General features: G+C 40.2%; 2 protein-coding genes across 7 annotated transcripts in view; both read right to left on the bottom strand.

The window, feature by feature from the left end:
* CATSPERB (cation channel sperm associated auxiliary subunit beta) overlaps positions 1–20,797 on the bottom strand; it is a 138,969-nt gene extending 118,172 nt beyond the window's left edge. For 2 of the 4 annotated variants that reach the window (XM_070249405.1, XM_070249397.1), the window contains exon 1: positions 12,642–12,801. The gene's annotated coding sequence lies outside the window, so the exon portion shown is untranslated. Of the gene's footprint in view, positions 1–12,641; positions 12,802–20,663 lie in introns of those variants that run through there. The other 2 variants (XM_070249419.1, XM_070249398.1) reach the window with 2 other exon arrangements.
* The window catches only part of TC2N (tandem C2 domains, nuclear), a 42,615-nt gene continuing 41,452 nt past the window's right edge, over positions 20,786–21,948 (bottom strand). For 2 of the 3 annotated variants that reach the window (XM_023628293.2, XM_070249426.1), the window contains exon 13: positions 20,786–20,941. In XM_023628293.2, the coding sequence (XP_023484061.2) occupies positions 20,786–20,941 (156 nt within the window). Of the gene's footprint in view, positions 20,942–21,167; positions 21,885–21,948 lie in introns of those variants that run through there. The other variant, XM_023628294.2, reaches the window with a different exon arrangement.

Here is a 21,948-nt window from a genome sequence, read left to right on the forward strand (position 1 = left end):
TATTTTCACTATTGCAGAATAAGTTTTTAAACTTTTAGTACAACTAGTACCCTTTCATTAATCTTCCCTTTTCAGAATTTTTCTGGTAATCGTTACTTCTTTGTCCACATGATTTTTAGAATCAGCTTGTCCAGTTCCAAACAGAAAACAAAAATAAGAGAAGCCTGTTGGGGTCAGATTAACTTAAGGGGAATTGATACCATGATGACGTCGAATTTTCCCAGCCAAATGTGTCAATACTTTTATACTTTGTCTTCTTCTTTGTTCTCTCCATGGTCTTACAAATTTTTTCATGTAGATTCTGCATGTGTCATATTCCTTTTTTTTTTTTTAATCTTTTCAAACCTATTCAATGGCATCATTTTTTCCAACACTTCTTCTAACTGGTTATTGTTTGACTATGTAAAGTTCTATTTCTGGGCTTTCTGCTTTGGTGACCTTACTAAATTATCCTACCACTTAGCCTTTTAGTTGATTCCTGGAGTCTGCAAATATTGATCTAATCTCCTTCTTTTTAAAATTCTTATTGTTTACTGTGTATTTCTACTTCAGTCTGATCACAATGGCCAAAACCCCCAGAACAAAGATAATCATAATGAATTCATCCGTATCTCATTCCTGACTCTCATGGGCGTGCTTCTAGCGCCTCTTCATTAGGCATGATGCATCCATCAGTCTTCTGCAGCTTACGTCGTTTGATTGCACAGTTGTGATCTGTTAACATCCTTCAATCTGAACGGGCTCAGTTCATCTCAGTTCATCACACCCTAGCCTCTCAGAGGAGGAAAGGCTTGATGGAGAGTCAGCACTACGTGGGATGGTAGTGGTGCTACAAGATTTCTGGGAGCAGCCACAAATGCAGATGACCATAAACTTCGAAAAGTGGAATACAAAATGGTACCAGGGTGAAGAAGTGATAAAGAGGATCACAAGAAAGAATGATGATATACGGGGAAATAAGTAAAGACGAAAGGTAGTATTCTTAGATGCAACTAACTCTGGCTGATTTCTAAATAGGAGTCAACTGAAAGGATATTGTTTGACCCACAGAATTCCCGGAAAGACTTATAGGAGTCAAGATCACAGGCAAGTATCAGGTCATAGAAGAGTCATGAGCACATTGTTGCTGCTACAACCAAAACTACTGAACACCTGCTGCTTACACATGCCCTCCACTGGAATGAACACTGGATACTGCCTCAGGAAACCGGACGTTGCTGAGATTCTCCACGGCTCCTGCTTCTGCTCCTCTCAAGCTCTAGATTCACAGACGAGGTGGGTGTACTTGACTGATCAAACCAAGGTCACATGCCTGGGCCCACGCTGCAAGGAAGGCTGAGATACCAACTATGCGACATTTTGGGTTCCAATTCATGCCAAGACTCCCATGTAAGGACGTCCCAAACACAGAATTCGGGGTTGCTAGAAACACAACACATCTGACAATGTCTGCTACCGGCAGGAACTTTAAAAATTAAATCAGACCATTATAAGGAAAAATAAAAACCAACAGTATAGAACCATAACTAAGGCAGAGTGTTTTCTTTAAGATTTTTTAAATAACTAAGACTGTAGTGAGTAGAGTCAGAGACATAATTCAAACAAAATATCTTATTGGAAAAATCACAGCTGAAGATCCTCTGAAAGTTAAAAACCCCAGGCAGACATCCATAGAGTGGAGAAATTCCAGGGCAAATCCTACTTCTGGTGCCAAAGTATTATACCTCCAAGGAAAGCAGAGGTAAATTATCTGGGGGACAGCACTGACGTATCAGCCAAGTCACAGCTGATCATTCCATCACCTGCCATTACTTGTCTCAACTCTCAACCCCCTCCCTGAGTAAATAAGTACTACAGTGCCTGGGGGTCCCAACAAGAGCACTGGCCCAGAAATTTACCTGGAAATTGGAAGTCAATATGGAGCCAGTGATATGGAATAAAATGGACAGGCCAGAGGTAGGCTACACAGAAGCACAAGAAATACATGCAAAGCCTCAGGTTGAAATTAGGCAAGTAGGAGGCTGGAAAAATATGGTTATTAAAGGCCTCAGCTGCTTTAAAAGGTGAGGAGGAGGGCTGGCCCAGTGGTGTAGTGGTTGGGTTTACGTGCTCTGCTTTGGCAGCCTGGGGTTGCTATTTCAGATCCCGGGCATGGACCTGCACACTGCTCATCAAGCCATGCTGTGGTGGCGTCCCACATACAAAACAGAGGAAGATTGGCAGGGATGTTAGCTCAGTGACAATCTTCTTCAAGCAAAAAGAGGAATATTTTCAACAGATGTTAGCTCAGGACCAATCTTCCTCACACACACAAGGTAAGGAGGGAGCACAGAATTATAGGTAGTAAAAAGCATACATGGTGGTAGGCCGAAGAGTAGGCAGATGGAGTATAAACCTAAGAAATCAACAGAAACTGAGGAAAGTTGGAGGTGGGAGCAAGCATTGTCACATACCTAGACATCGAAAAGTAATAATAAGATTACATTTGGTAAGATATTAACATTTGTAGGGAAAGAAAAAAGAACTCATGTCACTGCTTATGTGAATTTAAAAAGTTTTTCATAATCACTTATTTACTCATGCATTCAAAAGTGTTTATTAAACATGTACAGACTGGAATAAAATACTGACATGTCCTTGCATTTGTGGAATTATAATCTAATGAGAGACAAAGACAAAAATTAGTAAACGATTGAATAAATTAATAGGAGACCATGTGTAGTATTATGCTATGATAGAGAATAAGGTTATAAGGGGTATGTACTACTGAGGGAATGCCACTTGAGATGACACTTAAACCAAAAGATGAGAAGGAGGCCTTCACGTGAAGAGTTGTATACTTATGGGGTGGAAGTGAAGGGGGTGGGTGTGGAAGGCAGAAGGAACAGTGTGTGAACTCCTGATGGTTCTTCCCATCATGTGATTCTATATATCGATGTGGATATCATGAGGATATACACAATGAGACCACACAGGAGAAACACCAACTGGTCTTGTTGGCATAGGGGAGGCTTCCTAAAATTCTGAAATTTTGTGTTTTCATTTCCATGAAAATCCTGAAAAACAAATAAAATCACTTTCTGTATCATTTGGATGATCTATATAACTGAGTACTGCCATACAATTTTATTGCCCAAGTATGTGTTCATGACCTTTGTGTTTCTTTTAACTTTCCTTGTGGTTCCTAGCCTGAATACAAAGAAGGATTCACAGTATTCCTTTCTCTTCCCAACCCCCAGTTTTAACTTTTGTTACATTAACCAAAAGCACTAGAGATAGCCCATCATCTGAGTATCTTTTCCTGGTTCCTCCTTATGTCTCCATCCTGTTCATATTGGAGAACCTCAGGGCCCAGTCCCTGGAACTCCTCTCTGTCTAAACCCAGTCCCTTGGCAAGCCTATCCAGGCTTTTGGCTTTAAATATCACATGTATGCCAATGACTCCGAAATTTACATTTCCAGCTCAGACCTTATCTCTGAATTTCTAACTAGTATATATCCATATCCAGCTGCCCTCTTGAGTCTCTATTTAGATGACTCACATTTCAAATCTAACATGATCAAAATGGAAGTCTTTATCCTGTTTCCCCTGCCACCCAACAAACCTTCTTCCCAGATTTCCCCTATCTCATCACTTACCTAGTAGCATAAGTCAAAAACTTGAGAGTCATCCTTGACTGTCTCTCTCACCCCTCCATCCTGTTGGCTGACTTTTCCAGTGAATTGTGCCTCCAAAATCTATCTCAATTCTCTCCACGCCTTTCCACTTACAATGTCACGACCCTACCCAAAGCTATCACCACCTCTCAAATAGACCACTACATCAGTTTCCAGATTTCACAGCTCCCACTATAAACCATTCTTCATGTAGGAACATAGCTATCTTTTAAAAATCTAAATCAGTAGCTTCCCACAGTACTTTGGATAAAATAAGAATTCCTAACCACGGCCCATGAGGCCTTTTCTTATGATCTGGCCCTACTGTATTTTGTACTTCTTCAACTTCGCTTCTCGCCATGTCCATTCTCCCCTCCCTCAATCACTATGCTCCAGCCACCCAGATTAGCCTTTTTGCAATTCCTCAAACACATGGAGCTCTTCTCCTCCTCAGGGATTTCCCATATTCTGCCTCCGCCCGGAAGGCTCTACCCCCAGGTCTTCACATGATTTACCTCCTCACTGTTTAGATCTCAATTAAACATCACCTTCTCAGATAGGTCTTATCGATGACTCTAATAATCCAAGTACACAGCGTCTTCCTTAAATCTGCTTTTTTCTTTATAGCACTTATTATGTCGGTTTGAAGACAAATCCCACATCACACAGCATGGGGTAAAGATAGGCTTTATTGGGGAAAGAGAAAATTTAAAAGCAAAAGGCCTAGACTAATAAAATAAGAAAAGATATGGGTATCCCATCTTCTTACAGGAACCATCATACTACTGGCTTTGCTTCTGGGTAGAGACATTGAGCCCCCTGGTCATCTCCCTGTTTAGAGGGCCTTGACATTAGAGGATTGTACAGACAGTACTTGGTGCCAGGCAGTCTGACTTTGGCAGCCAAGCCGGTTGTTTACTGGAGTTGTCTAAGAATGCCAGCTTCCCTGCGAAGCTGTAATCACCTATACTGAGAAGACAAAGCCACCAGTCCCATAAGAAGTGGGCACAGCCCCTCCTACTGGGAGAAGAGGAACCTCCAGTTCTCCTTGTCCCGGAAGCTCAGAGTGAGAATTCATGGGCATTTTCAGACAACCCTGCTCCTTGAGCTACAACTTCTTTCTTGTCTTTCTCCCTTACTAGACTGAAAGCTCCATGAAGGCAGGGACCATATCTCTTTTGTCTCCTCTTGTATTCCAAGCACCTAGCAAAGTTCTGGGCAAATATTAGGCACTCAGTAAACACATGTTGAATAAATGAATGGATGGATAGGAGGGAAGGCAGAAAGACAATAGGTCCAAGATTAGAAAAATGCAGCCAAACACATAATTTTCTGTGATGCAGCAAACAAAAATCAGAAACTCTGGTCTTGGGGGAACGTTTCCAAGTTATTAAGCTCTTTCTCAAACCAGATTTCTGACCAGACCAATTCGACAGAGATTAAAATGAGCCCTAGGGGAGAAGTAGTTAGGGTGTGTGGTGGCAACGGCAGGGTGATTTGAGTCCTGCCCCGATGAGGCTGACTAGGATGTAGGTCACACTTGGTTGAGGCGATCCATACAAGCCCTTACAGGAAAACCAGACCTTCATACCAGCTCCCTTCTTACTGCTCACATAGCTGAGGAAGAGAAATTGAGTAAGTTCACATACCCGTACCAGATGATGTCATGCTGGACTCACATCCACTGGGATGCATTAACTTTCCTGCACAATGGCTCCTGGCGTGCTTTCACTCCCCACAGCCAACGCCCATGTCTCTGTCTGAGGGCTGCTCCCAGGCTCAAAGTGATCAGCCAAAGACCACTCCTCCGGAGAGCCTGAAGTTCCTGGGAATTCACACTTCCCCAGGGGCAACCCCTAAACCAGGGGCTCTCAACTGGGAGCCATTTTGACCTCCAAGGGTTAAAATGTCTAAGGCATTTTTGGTTGTCACAAGTGGGTTGGGGACAGGGTTGGGATGCTCCTGGCATTTGGCAGGCAGATGCCAGGGCTGCTGCTGAACACCCTACAATGCACAAGACAGCTCCCTGCAACGAAGAACAAAGAACTTTCCCCTAAAGGTCAACGGTGTCCAGGCAAGAAACTCCATCTTAAACAATGACTGATGGGGAGGGAAGTGCAAATACTCCACTTATCTCGTAACTGATTTGCATAGTTCTGAGATATGATCTACACGGTCGCCAGAGCTCTCCTGTGGGACTGAGCTCAAGTTACCTCCTTGCAAGTTTGCCTGATATTCTATCCTTGTTTGGTTTCCTTCTCGTCCCAGTCCACTTCCCCACTGTCCTACCAACTTTTCCTGAGGACACTTCCTAATAAGCCACTTTTACACAAATCTTCATCTCAGGGTTGCGTCTCAGAAAAACAACCCAAAACAAGATGTGCAGTGGATACTTAAGGAAAACTACAGGTTTTATGTACTCAGTATGGAGTAGGTTACTAAAGGATTGGCTCTGCCCTAACAGAACCCATGTAGTTGGACAAGCCCATCAGTAGAGGGTCAGAGTATCTTAAACCCAAATGAGGAAAGCATGGTATGGTAGGAAGAGAAACCAACTGAAAACTTAGGAAACCCAAGTTAGCTCTGTGACTAAGGAGTCATGAGATCTTAAGTAAATCATAGCCATATGAAAAATGAAAAAATAAAAACTGGATAATTGCTAAAAAACTTTTCTCTAAGATTCTATTTGGCCTTAGAGCAGTGGTTCTCAACCAGGGGCAATTTTGTGCCTTAAGGGACATCTGGCAATATTGGGAGACATTTTTGGCTGTCATAACTGGGGGCAGGGTGGCACTGACACCTAGTGAGTAGAGGTCAGAGATGCTGCTAAACATCCCACAATGATCAAGTGAGTCCCCCCACTCCCAACCTCCCCGCCCCAACCAAGAATTATCCAGCCCAAAATACCAAGAGGGCCAATTCCTGATGGCTAGAATTATTAAATGAGGCAATGTATTATTGAAGGAGATTATAGCACGGCCTCTAAATACATCCCTAAAAACAGCATAGACTACAGATGCTTTTCTGTATAAGATTTGGAAGGACTTATTCTAAACAGATCTTGAAACGTTGTGTGGCAGAACTAAGCACCTATCCAAGTAGCTGGAGAGCAGGAGCCTGAATCGTAAGGAGCTGGACATTATTCTGAAGAACGAACTCTCACCACATATCGGCATTTAAACACTCTGTGAGTACACACCCCTCTCCCCTGCAATCACGGAGGAAACCTCCCTCACATGTCCATTAACCTGTGGATACAACTGTGGGGGCCAAGTTTTCTCCTCTAAAGATTTTCCTGGAGCAAAAAAGAAAAAGTTTCCCCAAATCACATGCAAATAATAATTAGAGAAAGCTAATTATTTTATAGCTGGCTTATCTGAGTTGATAAAAATTTAAATGTACAACATATTTGCTTATGAATCCGGGTTTATTCATGTGACAGGTGGTAAGATGACGCCATACTTAACCTTGACTTCACGTTGCTGTTGGCCCAAAACTCTCACGCCCTTTTTAAACAAAGAGCTGGCAGTAAAACGCGACATATTGCGTATCCAGCCAATGCTACATATTGCTCAGAAACTCCACACTCCCAACAGGAAACTCGGGGAATGAAAGGGTTTCTCAGTTTCATTATCAGATAGATGCCCTCTTCCAGTAACCACAATGGGAGGCTAAAATGAAAACATTCATTCCTGGATTATTGATTTCTTTGAAAATGATTTAAGAACAAACTTACAATTAAAAAAAAAATTTTTTTAAAGATTGGCACCTGAGCTAACAACTGTTGCCAACCTTTTTTTTTTCCTGCTTTTCTCCCCAAATCTCCCCAGTATGTAGTTGTATATTTTAGTTGTGGGTCCTTCTAGTTGTGGCATGTGGGACGCCACCTCAGCATGGCTTGATGAGTGGTGCCATGTCTGCACCCAGGATCCGAACCGGCGAAACCCCCGGCTGCTGAAGCGGAGCATGCAAACCTAACCACTTGGCCATGGGGCCACTCCCCAAAATTACAATTTTTAAAGTGAGTCTCACATAATGAATTCTCTCTCATCTTTGATAATGATTTATTGAATGGTGCATCAGAAAATCTTGTAAGGTGCTTAAAATCTTGAAAGACTAGCTGCTGTCAATTGAAAGGTAGGGTGACAATAGAGATGGAGCCCACGGTTTTCTTGGCTCCTGAAATGAATGGCCTGCACCCTGCTCTTCACCCAAGTCTTGCTAATCAGGAACCAGGAGAGGCATATTCTCCTCTCTCCGGCATCTCTGGAGACCCCCTCTCTAGGAGAAGGGCCTAGATACCACCCACCACAACTAACACCACAAGCCCTTTGATCACCTACTGTCAATGACCAATCCAATACACACTTAACAAGAATGTGGAGATCTGACTTTTCAGACCCAAGGTCTCAAAGCCGAGTATCTGCTCCCAATAATATGACTGCCCTGTGTTTTAGTCAGCAGCAAAGCAAACATTTTAAGTTGTTATTCACACTGCTTACAGCCACTAAATGCAAAATTCAAAAAACTAAACAGCAATCATTATTTTTTATCCATATTATCATGCCTGCCATCTCATGAGGACTCTATCACCAAAGGGAATGAAATTGAAATTTATTGACATTCAACTCCAAATTTTCCAATATGTTTAAGTAAAATGCACTTATTCTCGAAGGAGGGGTGGACAAATGGGGGCACTGATCCATTGAAGGTGATTTACTGCCATTTGTGGTACTTAAGAAACAATAATAAACCTAAAAGCTAGATTTTCTTTATTTCTTCAGTTTGACATGTTAATCTTTATTGGATGTAGAAACAACAAAAAGTCAAGGAAAAGCACAGTCTCATAGTAAGACAGGTTTCCTGTCCAGTGATATGAAAACCACCTCATTTCATTACTCACAAAGAGACAGGGAAGGGAATGAATGCAATTCAACCAGGTGGATCTCTAGTTGGTTAAATAATGGTTAAATCAATGGTATGTAAAACACACACCTAGGGGAAGAGCTCTGAAAAGCAGCCAGGAGAGCAACATCCCTACCTTGGCTGCTTTAAGAATATTATCAATAACTAAGGCAAAGATAAAACAAAATGATTATTAAGTTTTGCATTATACAAAGACATAGACCTATTGGCTGGATAATATCTAAATATTTCCTCTTCTACCACTGAAATGGGCAGTGACATATTATAAAGTTATCAGACGTTCTAACATTATTTTAACCAAAATATAGCATTTAACACATTACCTGGAGATATAACAGGTACTTGATGTCTGTTGAGTCACAGATCACTAGACTAGACACCAGGAAACACAAATCTTTGATTCAGCTCTGTCACAAATTAGTTGATAAAATCAAAGCAACATTTACTTTGGACCCCAGTTTTTTGTTATAAGATGTTCATTTTGCCTCCAAGGTTCTGTGGTTCTAAGATCAATCAGATAGGTTAAATAACTACTAATCTTTTAAAATAGGAATTATAATGTGAAAATCTATACTTCATGTTAAATGCCATCAATTACTGAAAAATAGGACAGGAAGCGGAGAAGGAAATTGGCCTAACAGTAGCTCACATAGGCAAAAAATTTAGTGATTTAATTGTAAATTCAAAGAGTGATGAAATGGACTAAACTGGGGCCTGGCCTGGTGGCAAATTCACACACTCTGGTTCGGCGGCCTGGGTTTCGCGGGTTCAGATTCTGGGCGTGAACCTATACACCACACACTGAGCCATGCTGAGGTGGTGTCCCACATACAAAATAGAGGAAGATTGGCATGGATGTTAGCTCAGGACCAATCTTCCTCACCAAATAAAAAAGCGGGGGGGGCGGGTGGCTAAAATGGGTGAAATCCTGAGTCACATTAACAGAAGTATAGCAGTCAGACCACAAAAGAGAATAATCTCATTTCAAGTGCCATGAGCTGCTAAGATCACATCTAGAACATTCAGTATAATTGCAAACCAGAGATGCTGCAACTTCTTAATTTTATAAAATAAGGTATTTCTAATGTTTCATCAAAAGCAAAAGTGGCATAGCACTGACAATATTAATTCAGGCATCCAGGGCCCTAAACCCAAACTTGGGTTAGGCTGAGAAGAGAGAAGCTGTGATGGTGAATCTTATGTGTCAACCGGGAAGGTCTTTTGGGATGAGATTAACATTTAAATTGGTGGGCTTTTGTAAAGCAGACTGCCCTCCCTAATGTGGGTGGGCCTCATCCGATCAGTTGAAGGCCTGAATCGAATGAAAAGACCAGCCTCCCTGAGCGGGAGGGAATTCTCCAGTAGACTGCCTTCGGACTTCATCTGCAGCATCAGCTCTCTTGGGTCTTTGTCTGCTGGCCTTTGGACTGGAACTGCATCATCTGCTCTCCTGAATGTCAAGCCCGCAAGCCCACACTGCAGATTTTCGATTTCCCAGCCTCCCTAATCATGTGAGCCAATTCCTTATAGTTTACATATAATGTTACTTTAATTATAGGTTACAATAATTAATTTTAATTATTAAATATACAATCATTAATTATATAAATAAACATTTTATTATAAATTATATCCTCTTGGTTCTGTTTCTCTAGAGAACCCTAATACAGAAAGTTTCCTGGAGAAAGTGCTTCTAAGCTGAGACTCTCACAATATGTAGAAATTAGGTAGGTGAAGTGGGGAAGAAAGAGGAAGGCACTGATTAAAGTGTTTTAAGCAATGGGAAACAACATGAGCACAGCCTGAAGGGGCAAGAATGTCTAGCAGGCACCCACATATAAACCCCAAGACCTAAGCTAATGATACCTGGTATTAAGATTTTATCAGAGTCTGTCTCTTATTCTGTATCCCGAGAAGAGGAGAAGTAAGTATCCCCAAAGAATATGGACTTACAGATCATCAAATTACTTCTCTTTTTCTCAGGATAGACTATTTCAAGAGACTTCTGGCATGTAATTAATCTCTCTTAGTTAATATTAACCATTGCTATTTAACTTGAGTCAGATTCAATTTGGAAGATATCCAACCATTAATGGTCATTCTGTTACACAAAATCAATCAAGCACTTCCTCTCATAGACATAGCACCATGTTCTCATAGACGTGCATGTGAGGCAGCATACAAATACACGCTGAATCAATGAGAAATTACAAATTTTAAATGACTGGCACATAGATTTACATAGAAAATAGGAAAAAAATGCAGAAATGCAGTCTTCTCTGGGTCCCACATAATAGATATCCAGTATACATTAGTTGATTTGAAACCTCTATTTACCTGGATTAATTTTAAGTCATTTACTTACATAAGGTAAACTCTTTCTCTTGTGCTTATAATTTTTGTGTATGGACATTAATCTCTTCAAATGGACATGATGACACTATGAGCAATTGGCTTGGTGACAATAAGTGATGTTTTACTCTTATTTTTTCTCCATGTCTAGAAACTAGAACTTTCTTTGTATGTTTCTTTCTTCCTTATTACTCAACTCCATGAGAAAATTATTTGGAACCTTAACAGATACAGTCTTTCCCATACGCATAAGCGTCTAGCTGTTTTTCACCAGTACACTATAGCAACCCTCCTCCCCTCCACGAGAAACATTACTGATGGTGTCTGTAATCGTGAGCACATCTTAGAGACAGTGAGCAGAAAGGTTAGTCTCAGATTAAGGAAATTCCTCAGTAGCTTTAGCTCTAAGGACTTGTAACTTCTCGAGCAAACACGGCTGTCATGTGCTAAGCTGTGATGGTCACCCTGCCACGCTGGTTCATAAGGTGGACGCCAAATTGCTTTCAGGTAACTTTCAGCACCACGACCTGCCAAAAGGGATAAACAGAGCACGGAGCGAAGGAATCTCTTTCTTTACAATTTAGGTAACGTTACGAACAAATGTTCTCCTAACGAAGAAACTCTACTTCTGAAACTCACAGAAACTGTCGTGACAGCACAGGGAATCTCAGCAAATCTTTAAAACATAATACCAATATATGACTACATTTCTTTCAAAACAGCTGTCCATCCTACTTGGAATGAAAAAGCTGTTTCTCCTCATTTTCTTCCCAAGGCAGAAAAATGATAGAACATTGTCATTTTCAGATAAGTAAACTAAGATGTCAGACAGAATCAAAAGTACACTTCTAACACTTTCAAACGATCCTGCAGTAAGAATGGCAATCTTGCTGGAAAGTGTGGGGAGTACACAGAGCCAGGGACAGGTGTTTTCTAACAACAGTTTCCCCAGATCTCTGGAAAACAAATCACTGTTTGGAAACTCTGAGCTCCAGTCACCCAAATCCCAAACTGACATGTTCTTGGGATCAGACTCACAAGAGGGTGAGGACGACCTGAGCTGTTCTTCGAAAAGCTGGAGAGGAATTCTGCACGGAGGAATTTCTCCTCCCTTCCTGCGCTCTGAAGTCTCTCAACCGAGCACAACACAAACCCTCTCTAGTTTCTCCCCGCTTTGAATGACAGTGCCACGTTTTCCTTCATATCTCATACAGCGTTTAAAGCTACCCCAGCTAATGCAGTGATAAATGAATTTAAAAAAAAACAAGTTTCTCACAAATACAGTGTCTTTAAAAGGAGGGAGTAATCAATTGTGTCAAATACTTCAAATGTTAGAACAAAAACTACAAACCCGGACACTTCATTTACATATCACCAAACATACATTTATGTATTAACAAACGGTGGGGGAATTCCTAAAAGTGCACTTCAGATGACCTGGCCGTGTCGGGGAGAAATCAGAAAATGTGATTGTAACTTAGCAAGGTGAAGCCTCATCAATTAGATAATAACTTGCCTGGCCAAAGACTGTAAGTGGGTGGGGACGATTAGAATGACAGACAGAAAAAGGGACAATCAAGGAGGCAGAATTCACCGTGTGAGTCCTGTACTCTGCAGGAGAGAGACACTAACCGTGGGCAACAGGCGGTGAGGACCCTCAGCAGCCTGCCGTCAAACCAGCTGCACCAGACCCTGGATAAACATACCTCTGTCTACAATCCACTTCCCTCTGCTTTGACGTCATGCTCTCCAAACATGCATCTGGCCTCTAAAATTCAAATCACTAGGTGCCTTGACACAAAACAGAGGTTGATCGTGAAGGCAGACAGCAATAGTTCTGTCGTTAGAAGGGACTACCCTCTCTTTAGAAATTAGTAAACCACTGTTGTACTTTGTCCACCAGACTTTGGAAAGCTTTTGTAGCCAAGCCAATTCCACTCATTTATTAGTGTTCTGACAGAATGAGAAGTCAAGCCTTGCAAAACCGGGCCCAGATGCCGCACTCAGAGACTTCATTCAGGTGACGCCGTCCTGAGCCGCCTCGGTCCCCCGAAGTTATTCCCACCTCCCACCTCAAACAGCAACCAACTTCATCTACTGTCTTGTGGCAAGTGACAGCAATCACACAAGGCCCTAAAAAGAATTATTTTTAGTTTCGAAAGGAATAATTTGGGTGATTAAACTGATGTTTTCCAAATGTGGCCCAAAGAACAAAAGATTAGCAACTTCCAACATCCTGATTTTAAAAACAAAATATATGTACCCGGTTTATTTTCCTCACTCCTGGGCCATAAAAAATATCTATACAATAATATTAACAAGGAAAAAGTGCTCAAGAAATTCAAAATGATAAATTATATTTTAATGTGTGGACTGTTTGAAGATAAAACTTACATAGCCTAGGATTTGGCAATGTTTCTTGGCTGTGATACCAAAGGCACAAGGGACAGAAGTAAAAATAGACAGATGGGACTTAGTGGAAATTTAAAAATTTTGTGCATCAAAACATAGTATCAACAGAATAAAAAGGCACCCCACAGAATATATTTGCAAATCATACATCTGATAGGGAGAAATATCCAGAACATACAGAGAACTCCTAAAGCTCAATTTAAAAAAACACTCCAATTCAAAAATGGGCAAAGGACATGAACAGACGTTTCTCCAAAGAAGATACACAAATGGCCAATAAGCACAAGAAAAGATGCTAAACATCACTAATCATTAGGGAAATGCAAATCAAAACTACAATGGGATACCTCCTCACACCATTTGGATGGCTACTATCATAAAAACAGAAAATAGCAAGTCTTAGTGAGGATGTGGAAAAACTGGAACCCTTGTTCCCACCTTGTTGGTCAGAACGCAAAACGGTCTAGCGGCTATGGGAAATAGTATGATAGTTCCTCAAAAATTAAAAATAGAATTACCATATGATCCAGTAACTCCACTTCTGAGTATATACCCACAGGAATTGAAAGCAGAGCCTCAAGAAATATATGTACACCCCTGCTTGTAGCAGCATTATTCACAGTAGCTAAAACATGGAAGCAACCCAAGTGTCCACTGCCAGATGAATGGATAAGCAAAATGTGGTATATACATGCAATGGAACATTATTCAATCTTAAAAAGGGAGAAAATTCTGATATATGCTACAACATGGCATATCTTGAGGACATTACGCTAAGTGAAAAAAGCCAGTCACAAAAAGACAAATATTGTATGATTCCACTTACACGAGAGACCTAGCGTAGTCAAAATCCTAGAGACAGAAAGCAGAATGGTGGTTGCCGGGGGCTGTGGGGAGGGAGGATGGGGAGTTAGTGTTTAATGGGGATATGGTTTCAGTTTTACAACATGAAAAGACCTATGGAGACGGATGGTGGTGGTGGCTGCGGAGCATTATGAATATATTTAATACCACGGAACCGTACACTTAAAAATGGTTGCGATGGTAAATTTTATGCTATGTCTATTTACTACAATAAAAAATAATTGAAAAAAACTCCCCCAAACTACAAAGCCAAAGTATGTGTATGAATTTCACTATGGTCTACCTACTTTAATAATTCTATAGGGGTATAACAAAATCACCCACGGGGCTTTTTTCAAGATTCACAACCTGGGTGCAAATTACTGCCACTGTGACTTACTCTTAGTGATTGAAATGCGTCCTTTCCCTCAGGCATGCCGGGGAAGGAAAAACGTCAAAAACTATTATCTTGTTTCATACACTCAGGTAAAATCATTAGGAAAAAAAATTTAACTCTCTCAGCTTTCAAGAAGGAACCAGGGCGAGGAATCGTAGAACATTTATTTATTATGTACACAGCAGAGAGAGAATTCTAGACGCAATGAGTAACTCCTGCCCATTAGAACCATCTACTCTAAGCCAAAAAAACAAAGGCATCATTCCAAACATTTTCCTGTTCTGTTGTTTCTGCAACTTTCTTTCTTCTGGACTAGGAAAGGGGAAACTTTTCCCCTTTGTTATTTCTCAAGCTTAGTGTTTTCTGGGCTGGGGAAAAAAACAAACCTGATTGTGATCAAATCCGTCATAATGTTTCCATCACACTTCTAATCCTGTTGGAATCATTTACTCCCCTCACTTTCAAGAAAACAGATGTCATTTTTCTAATTCTACCAGATAAAGGACATGTGTGTCACATGTGCAAACACACACACACCATAAGCCAAATCCTACCACTTCATGTGACCTTCTTGACCCCGATGTCACCATTTCCCTCTAAAGCCCATCCTTCCTTTTGCTTTGCCCGAATGCTTCAAATAAATCAAAATATCTTTAAGAACAAAAGAAACGTTTTTAGAAAAGACTCAAGTACTTTTTCAGTGTCCCAGAGAAGAAACTGTACTTAGTTAACAAACGATCTAGTTTTAACATTTTAAGAAAATATTTATGATCCTTTTTGCCTTTCCTTACTTTATCTTCTGGTCTTAAAGGGTAGAAAAGGATTAACATGTGTGACTACATTGGGGAGTACAGAGATGAACACAGACACACACACACACACACACACACGGAAAAAGCAAATGCAGAAAAATGAACATATTTTCTCTTTGGCCTTCCCAGATACTCTAAAAATAATCTACAATACAAAGATGTCCACTGTCTTTTTTGTCTAAAGTCAATAAAAACAACATCACATTTAGAAAGTCAACCTCATCTCTACTATCTTTTAAAGCCAAGAAAACCCAAACACATCAGTAACCCAGACGAAAACGGATTTGCAAGAGGGTTGTTCTTACAATAATCACAATACTGCCCTAGGTTCAGAATTCTACGGTGGTTCTTTTTAAATGGTCACTTGATATATAGGTATGTCCTCTTTTAGCTTAGAGTAGCTCAAGGAAAACAATCTTTAAATGTAGCTTTTTCTGAAAAAAAAAAAAAAACCCTAGATAACTCATAAATATACTATGAGCATGAGCATTTGGAGTAAACTAAGATAGACAGAAACTAGATGATGACATCTAGCCTATGAAAGTCATACAGAAGGAAAGACCCGGAACAGATTTTCCAATCTTCTATTTGCTCATTCATTGTAAGATATCCGTCAACTTTACGTGGAAATATTCCATGTGTACTGATGTATTCACTCTAATGTAAGCTCTATGAGGGCAAAGTTTTTGTTTGTTAGGAGTATTTCCAGCCCCTAAAGTGAGGGGCACAAAGCAGCTACCGAATAAATGTTGGTTGTATGAACCGCCCTGTGTTCTAGGTAGATGGGCATCTACGCTAGAGGACTCTGCAGGTCTTTTCCAGACACAAGAGTCAATGATCTTATTACACAGACCCAACAAGTGTTCATATTTTCTACAAAGGAAACAAAATTTGAGCATGAGTTTTGGCGACAGCAGGGAGAGGGGAGAGAGGGAGGAAGGGTGGAGGGAAAGAAGGAGAGGGGGGAACAGGTGAAGAGTTCCGTATGCACTCCTCTGAAGGAAGCATGAGTTAGGACAAGGTGTCCTACGTAAAAAGAAAGAGTATATTGTATTAGGAAGCATACAGGCACCTCGCCGGGAGTTCCTGCTCTTCCATCGTTAACTGCTCTCCATAAGCTTTCCTTCCTCTTACAGGCCTCTCTTCTTTCTGTTCTTCTTCCTAGGGTTCCTTTTACATCACAAGTAAGAAAGCACTACTCAGCAATCCTCCCCACCTTGCTTTTCTCCAGCCTCACTATCTGTGAGGACATGGCCTTAGTACCGAGATGGGGATGAACATGGGGTTAGGCTTGCTTCTCTTCCAGCCTCTTCTCTGAATCCTTCTTAAATTCTATCAGAAAAGGTCTCCAAAATTCTCATTCTATCGTTCCAGGATGAGAATTGTCACCTAACCAATCTTCTACTAGTCTTCTTTCCTACAGAAGTCTTAGGAATCTTGTTCAAGCTGGTAAACAACTTAAACAGGTTATCTACATCTTACGGGAAATTTTCAAAGTTGGACATAATCTAAGTATCTGGCCTATTTTATATAGGAATCAAACTTAACTGGTTCCCTGCAAAAACCAAATGTTTTAAATAAGCCAGTACAACTTCTGTGCTTGGTAATGACACACAGTAAGCTGCTAACAGCAACAATAAGGTAAAATCTGATGCATATCTCAGCGATATATGAAATTTAGCGTTAACTATGTATTATAAACATTGCTCAGAGGTTCAGAAAATTTTTTTCTAGGCCATAACTCATAGTGTGAGTTAAAGAGATATAAGGCTATCATATTTCTCCTTTCTATAATAAAGAAATGCGTCAATGAACTTTAACAGTAAATGTACAATCCAGCATTATCTCTCCCAATTAAAAGATACTGGCCTTTAATTACCTCTTTACTGAGCAATAAAACATGACTCAATGTATTCATTCAGTTTTTTCTGTTTATTCACTACTATATCCCTAACAGTCAAAACACTGCCTATCAGTTAAATTAATGAATAAACAAATATTTACTATGTCCCTCTTACGTGCTAGGTACTGAGTTCACTTCAGGAATGAAGCAATAAACATGACCCTGCTTTCATGGAAACTGCAGTGCAGGAGAGACATTAAGGAAAATTTACGTAATTATTTGATCACAATTATGATAAAACCTATAATGGGAAATTATAAAGTATATGAAAATAGGATCCAACATTGCCTAAGATGTAAAAAAAAATACTTTTCTGAGGAATAGACATTGAAGCTAGCACCCAAAAAAGCTTAGGGTTTAGCCAAGGGAAGAGTGAAGAGGAAAGTTATTCCACATAGATGAAGCAACGTGTGTAGAGATCCTGAGGGAGCTGGGCATGTACTGTCTTCCAAGAAGTGAAAACAGATCAGAGGGAGTAGTTCAAGAGGCTGGAATGGAAGACAGAGCTCAGACCATGCAGGGCTTTGTAGACCATGTTAAGGATTTTGGACTTCACACCAAGAACAATGGGAAATAAGGAGTGACGATCAGATCTGCATTTTAAAAGTATCACTCTGGCTGCTGGGTGGAGAATGGACTAGAGAGGAAGAGGAGGGAGGCAGGAAGACCTATTATGGAGAAAGTACAGCACTACAGGTGCGAGATGACGTTGTCTTTGACTAAGGAAGCTAAAGTGGAGACAGGGAAGGGGGTGGATTCAACATCTACTTAGGATGTACATTTCTGAATAGGGTGACACTGAGTATGGGAGATGAGAGAGAGTGGTGTTCCAAGGTGACTCCTAGGGTTCTGGGATGACCAACCAGGCGGATAGTTCCTTTTACTTAGATGGGGAACAGTGCAGGCTAGATTTGTGGTAGGAATGGAAAATTATAAGTTTGGGTCGGGATACATTCAAGAAAAGATGTTCACCTTAGCTATACGATAGTGTGGCTCATAAGCAAGATTTGAGTCAAGACAGAAATTTAGCAGCCTTTAGTCAGTAAATAGCATTTTAAGCCATGGGGAGAGACGAGAATGCCCAAAGGGACAATGCAGAATGAAAACAGAAGACAGTCTAGGACTAAGTCCTGAAGAACTCCCCATTTTTAAAGGTCAAGGGCATGAAGATGAGCCAACAGATAAGAAAGAAAAGGAAACACTAGAAAGGTAATAAGACAACAAGCTGAGCATAATGACAGGAAAGCTAAGGGAAGCAACAGTTTCAAGAAGCAGGGAGAGGTCTATTGTTAATAAAGTTGATGAGTAATAAAAAAAAACAGCTGCAAAGCACTTGTGAAGACTTTGGCATGAGGCTCAGTGGAGTGGTGGGGAGGGGGCTGAAGAGAATAGGCTAAGAACGGTCAGAAATTATCTATAAAGAGGAGACTGGATAAGGCAGAATCTAGAACAGAGTGGGAGGTCTAGGAATTTTTTAGAAGAAATAAACAGACCAGAGAGGTCTGGAGCGTAGGTGACCTAAGAGACCGTATGCTGAGAAACTAACCCTCTTGTTCATTGGGGTATTATAGCGTTTAAATTCTTGGTAAGTACTCAGGAATTTATTGGGAATATTTTCTACTAGTTACTAACATCTGCCAAGTAAGCAGAAATGAAGGCTATGCTTGGAATGAATGGTCAGGTGGGAGAAGGAAAATGAGGAAAGAATAAAAACTCCTGTCAGAGTGCAAAAAGAGCTTCTGGGAATCTTCACTGGCCACATGGAGACTCGTTCACAGCAGCCTGCCCCAGGGCGAACTCTGGGGACCTGGGAAGACATATCTCCACAGGCAGTGCGCTGCCGTGACTCTGCATTATGTTTCCAGAGGTCCCTTCATCAGTGCAGAAACCTAACCCCCACATTATGGTGTGTTGAGTTCTTTCCATTGAACGCATCACCAACCTATTTTGAGACAGTCATGCATGCACCAGGGAGGTTTGGATGATGCTAAGAAGAATAAAGCAGAGAAGAAGAGGTTCAAGAAACAGGAGAGAACAGGCACAATAAATACAATGAGATCCCTGAAAAAGCAGAGAGGCTTGGACCAGAATTCACAAGCAAGGGCTGACTTTCTAACACAACCGAAGATGGATATAGGCAAAAATCAGCTTGTGGATATGACGGTGGGAAGTTGAAGGAATGCCTGACATTGCTTTCCTTGTAAAGCACAAAATAAGATCTACGAAGAGTAAAGAAAGGAGCAGGTGGATTGAAGGTTAGAAGAGAGTGGAAGGGAGAATAAACTTTTTCACAGCGAGTCAGCTGACAAAAGAAATGAAGTAAGATTGCTAGTTAGGCAGACTCAGTGATCAGGAATTCATAGTGCTACCAATCTGCCTGATTTGTGTGCTTCAGATCAGGGCCATACCAAACCTTTCCCAATTCCTTCAGCTGCACTTAATTCTTTATTTGGGCCTCTAAAGCACTTTGTCCATACCTCAAATCCTGCTTTTTACTACATTTCTGCTTTATATTATTTCTCTACTAAAATATAAAACCCCAGGGTAAAGAGTGATGGCTTATTCATCTTTGTACCCCTGAAAGTACCTAGAAGTGTTCTTTGCATGGAGAACTATATAGATTTTTTTGCATTTAATTATTAAATATATAAAATAGCTCAATTAAAAATTTAGTTGTTTCAAGATAAGTTTCCATACATTGTATAATCAAGAAAGATTAAGGACCCAGAAATTGAACTAAAAGACAATTAAGAGCCACAGTCCACCAAACTTATCTCTGTTAAAATAAATTTAGTCCTATCATGAAGGGTAGATATTTTTTATCATCCTGCTGCTTCAGAAACTACAAAATTGTGACCCAGAAAACGAATTCCACAGCATGAGAATATGAAAATCAAGACTGAATAAACATCATCTAAACACATATCTAAAACACACATCTCGTTCAGTGACTTAGCACAGCATAGAATCAGAGACATTTTAGCCATCTGAGAAGATGTACAGAACTTTCTTTCTAGACATCTCCTCTGTTATCAGAGTCCTATGATTTAATATAGTCATATAGTTAACACAGTTATAGTCGTATGATTTAATTTGGTTATCAGTTTTAACAACTAATAAAATATAGCTATTTTAGGGATCAGATTTTTCATACTTGAAAAAATTTAAAAATCAGTAATTACTTATTTAAAAAACATTTTCCACTAGGAAACTACTGAAAATGTAGGTAGCATTCATCTTCAGACAATTCATCATCCATAAAATACAACCCAATTTTGGAGGGCTACACTGACTCTTTTAATATCTTCTTTAGTCTTAAATCTGTATTTCAAAATGCACATCGCACTTCATTTGCACCCACCTTTCATCATTCTTTCCTCAATTCAATGTTTCAGGTAACACTTCAAGCATTTGAAATTTATTGTTGGACAAGCATAGCTGAAGCCTCAAGAGAATACCAGCAAGTGTCTATCATAGTTAATTTCATGTGTCAACTTTACTGGCCAGGGGTGCCCAGATTAAACACCATTTCTGGGTGCGTCTGTGAGGGTTTCTCCGGACGAGACTAGCATGTGCATCAGTGGACTCAGTAAACGGCTCTCTCCAGTGTGGGTGGGCATCTTTTAATCTGCTGAAGGCCTGGATAGACAAAAGGGAGAGAAGGAATTTGCCCCTCTTTTCCTGCCTAATTGCTTGAATGGAAAAATATCTTCTCCTGCCCACAGACTGGGGTTTATACCATTGGTTCCTCTGGTTCTCAGGCCTTTGAATTCAGACTGAATTATCCTTCCAGCTTCCCTGGGTCTCTGGCTTGCATGGCAGATTATGGGATTTCTCAGCTTCCATAAACACACGAGCCAATTCCTCATAGTAAAAAATATATATATATTTTCTATTGGTCCCGTTTCTCTGGAAAACCCTGATTAATACAGTGTTCTCATAACTATTTTAGATACATATTTTATCTGGTCTTTCCTCCAATATACCCTACGAAACACCAAAGGAAATGTATATCTTTGAAATATCCATTGCTGCCATGCAATAAAAAGTTGAAATTGACTCAAAATTCCTGAAATCATTCATAAATAAGCAATTTGACTAAATAAATGTAAATAACCAATTTGACTAAAGAAATGATGGAAATTTTTGCTGGGAAATACAGTTTCAGTACGTTAGTATCAGAGAAATTCACATAACTGTATTCAAACATCAGTCCTAAATTCAAAAATTTAGGTTATTTTCAGACCACAATTACATAATATATGTTCAACATCCCACTGGTTCCTTCTTAACAGTCTGATAAGAGCTGAACTGGTACACTTCAGTGGTAATTTCTCTAGGAGTTCTAAAAAAATCATGCAAAACCAAAGGAAAGCCAAATAGTGATGTTATGTTTTAACGTGGGCTGCAGCCATTTAATTGTATTAATCGGAAAGCTTATAAATAAATAAATACACTGTTAGGGTTAGCACTGTGCAAACTACCAGCTATCAATGTGAACCCTTCCATGGCTTTCTCTGGTCATCCAGCATCATTTTGGTTCTTTTCTCCTTCTTATAAGTGGGTAAAGGTCAAGAGAAGCCTATGCAAATACAAAGAGAAAGGATTTTTGCATAGTATCTCATTTTTTATTATCAGCGTCTAAT

The sequence above is a fragment of the Equus caballus genome, chromosome 24, assembly GCF_041296265.1.
Source record: "Equus caballus isolate H_3958 breed thoroughbred chromosome 24, TB-T2T, whole genome shotgun sequence".
Classification (NCBI taxonomy): domain Eukaryota; kingdom Metazoa; phylum Chordata; class Mammalia; order Perissodactyla; family Equidae; genus Equus; species Equus caballus.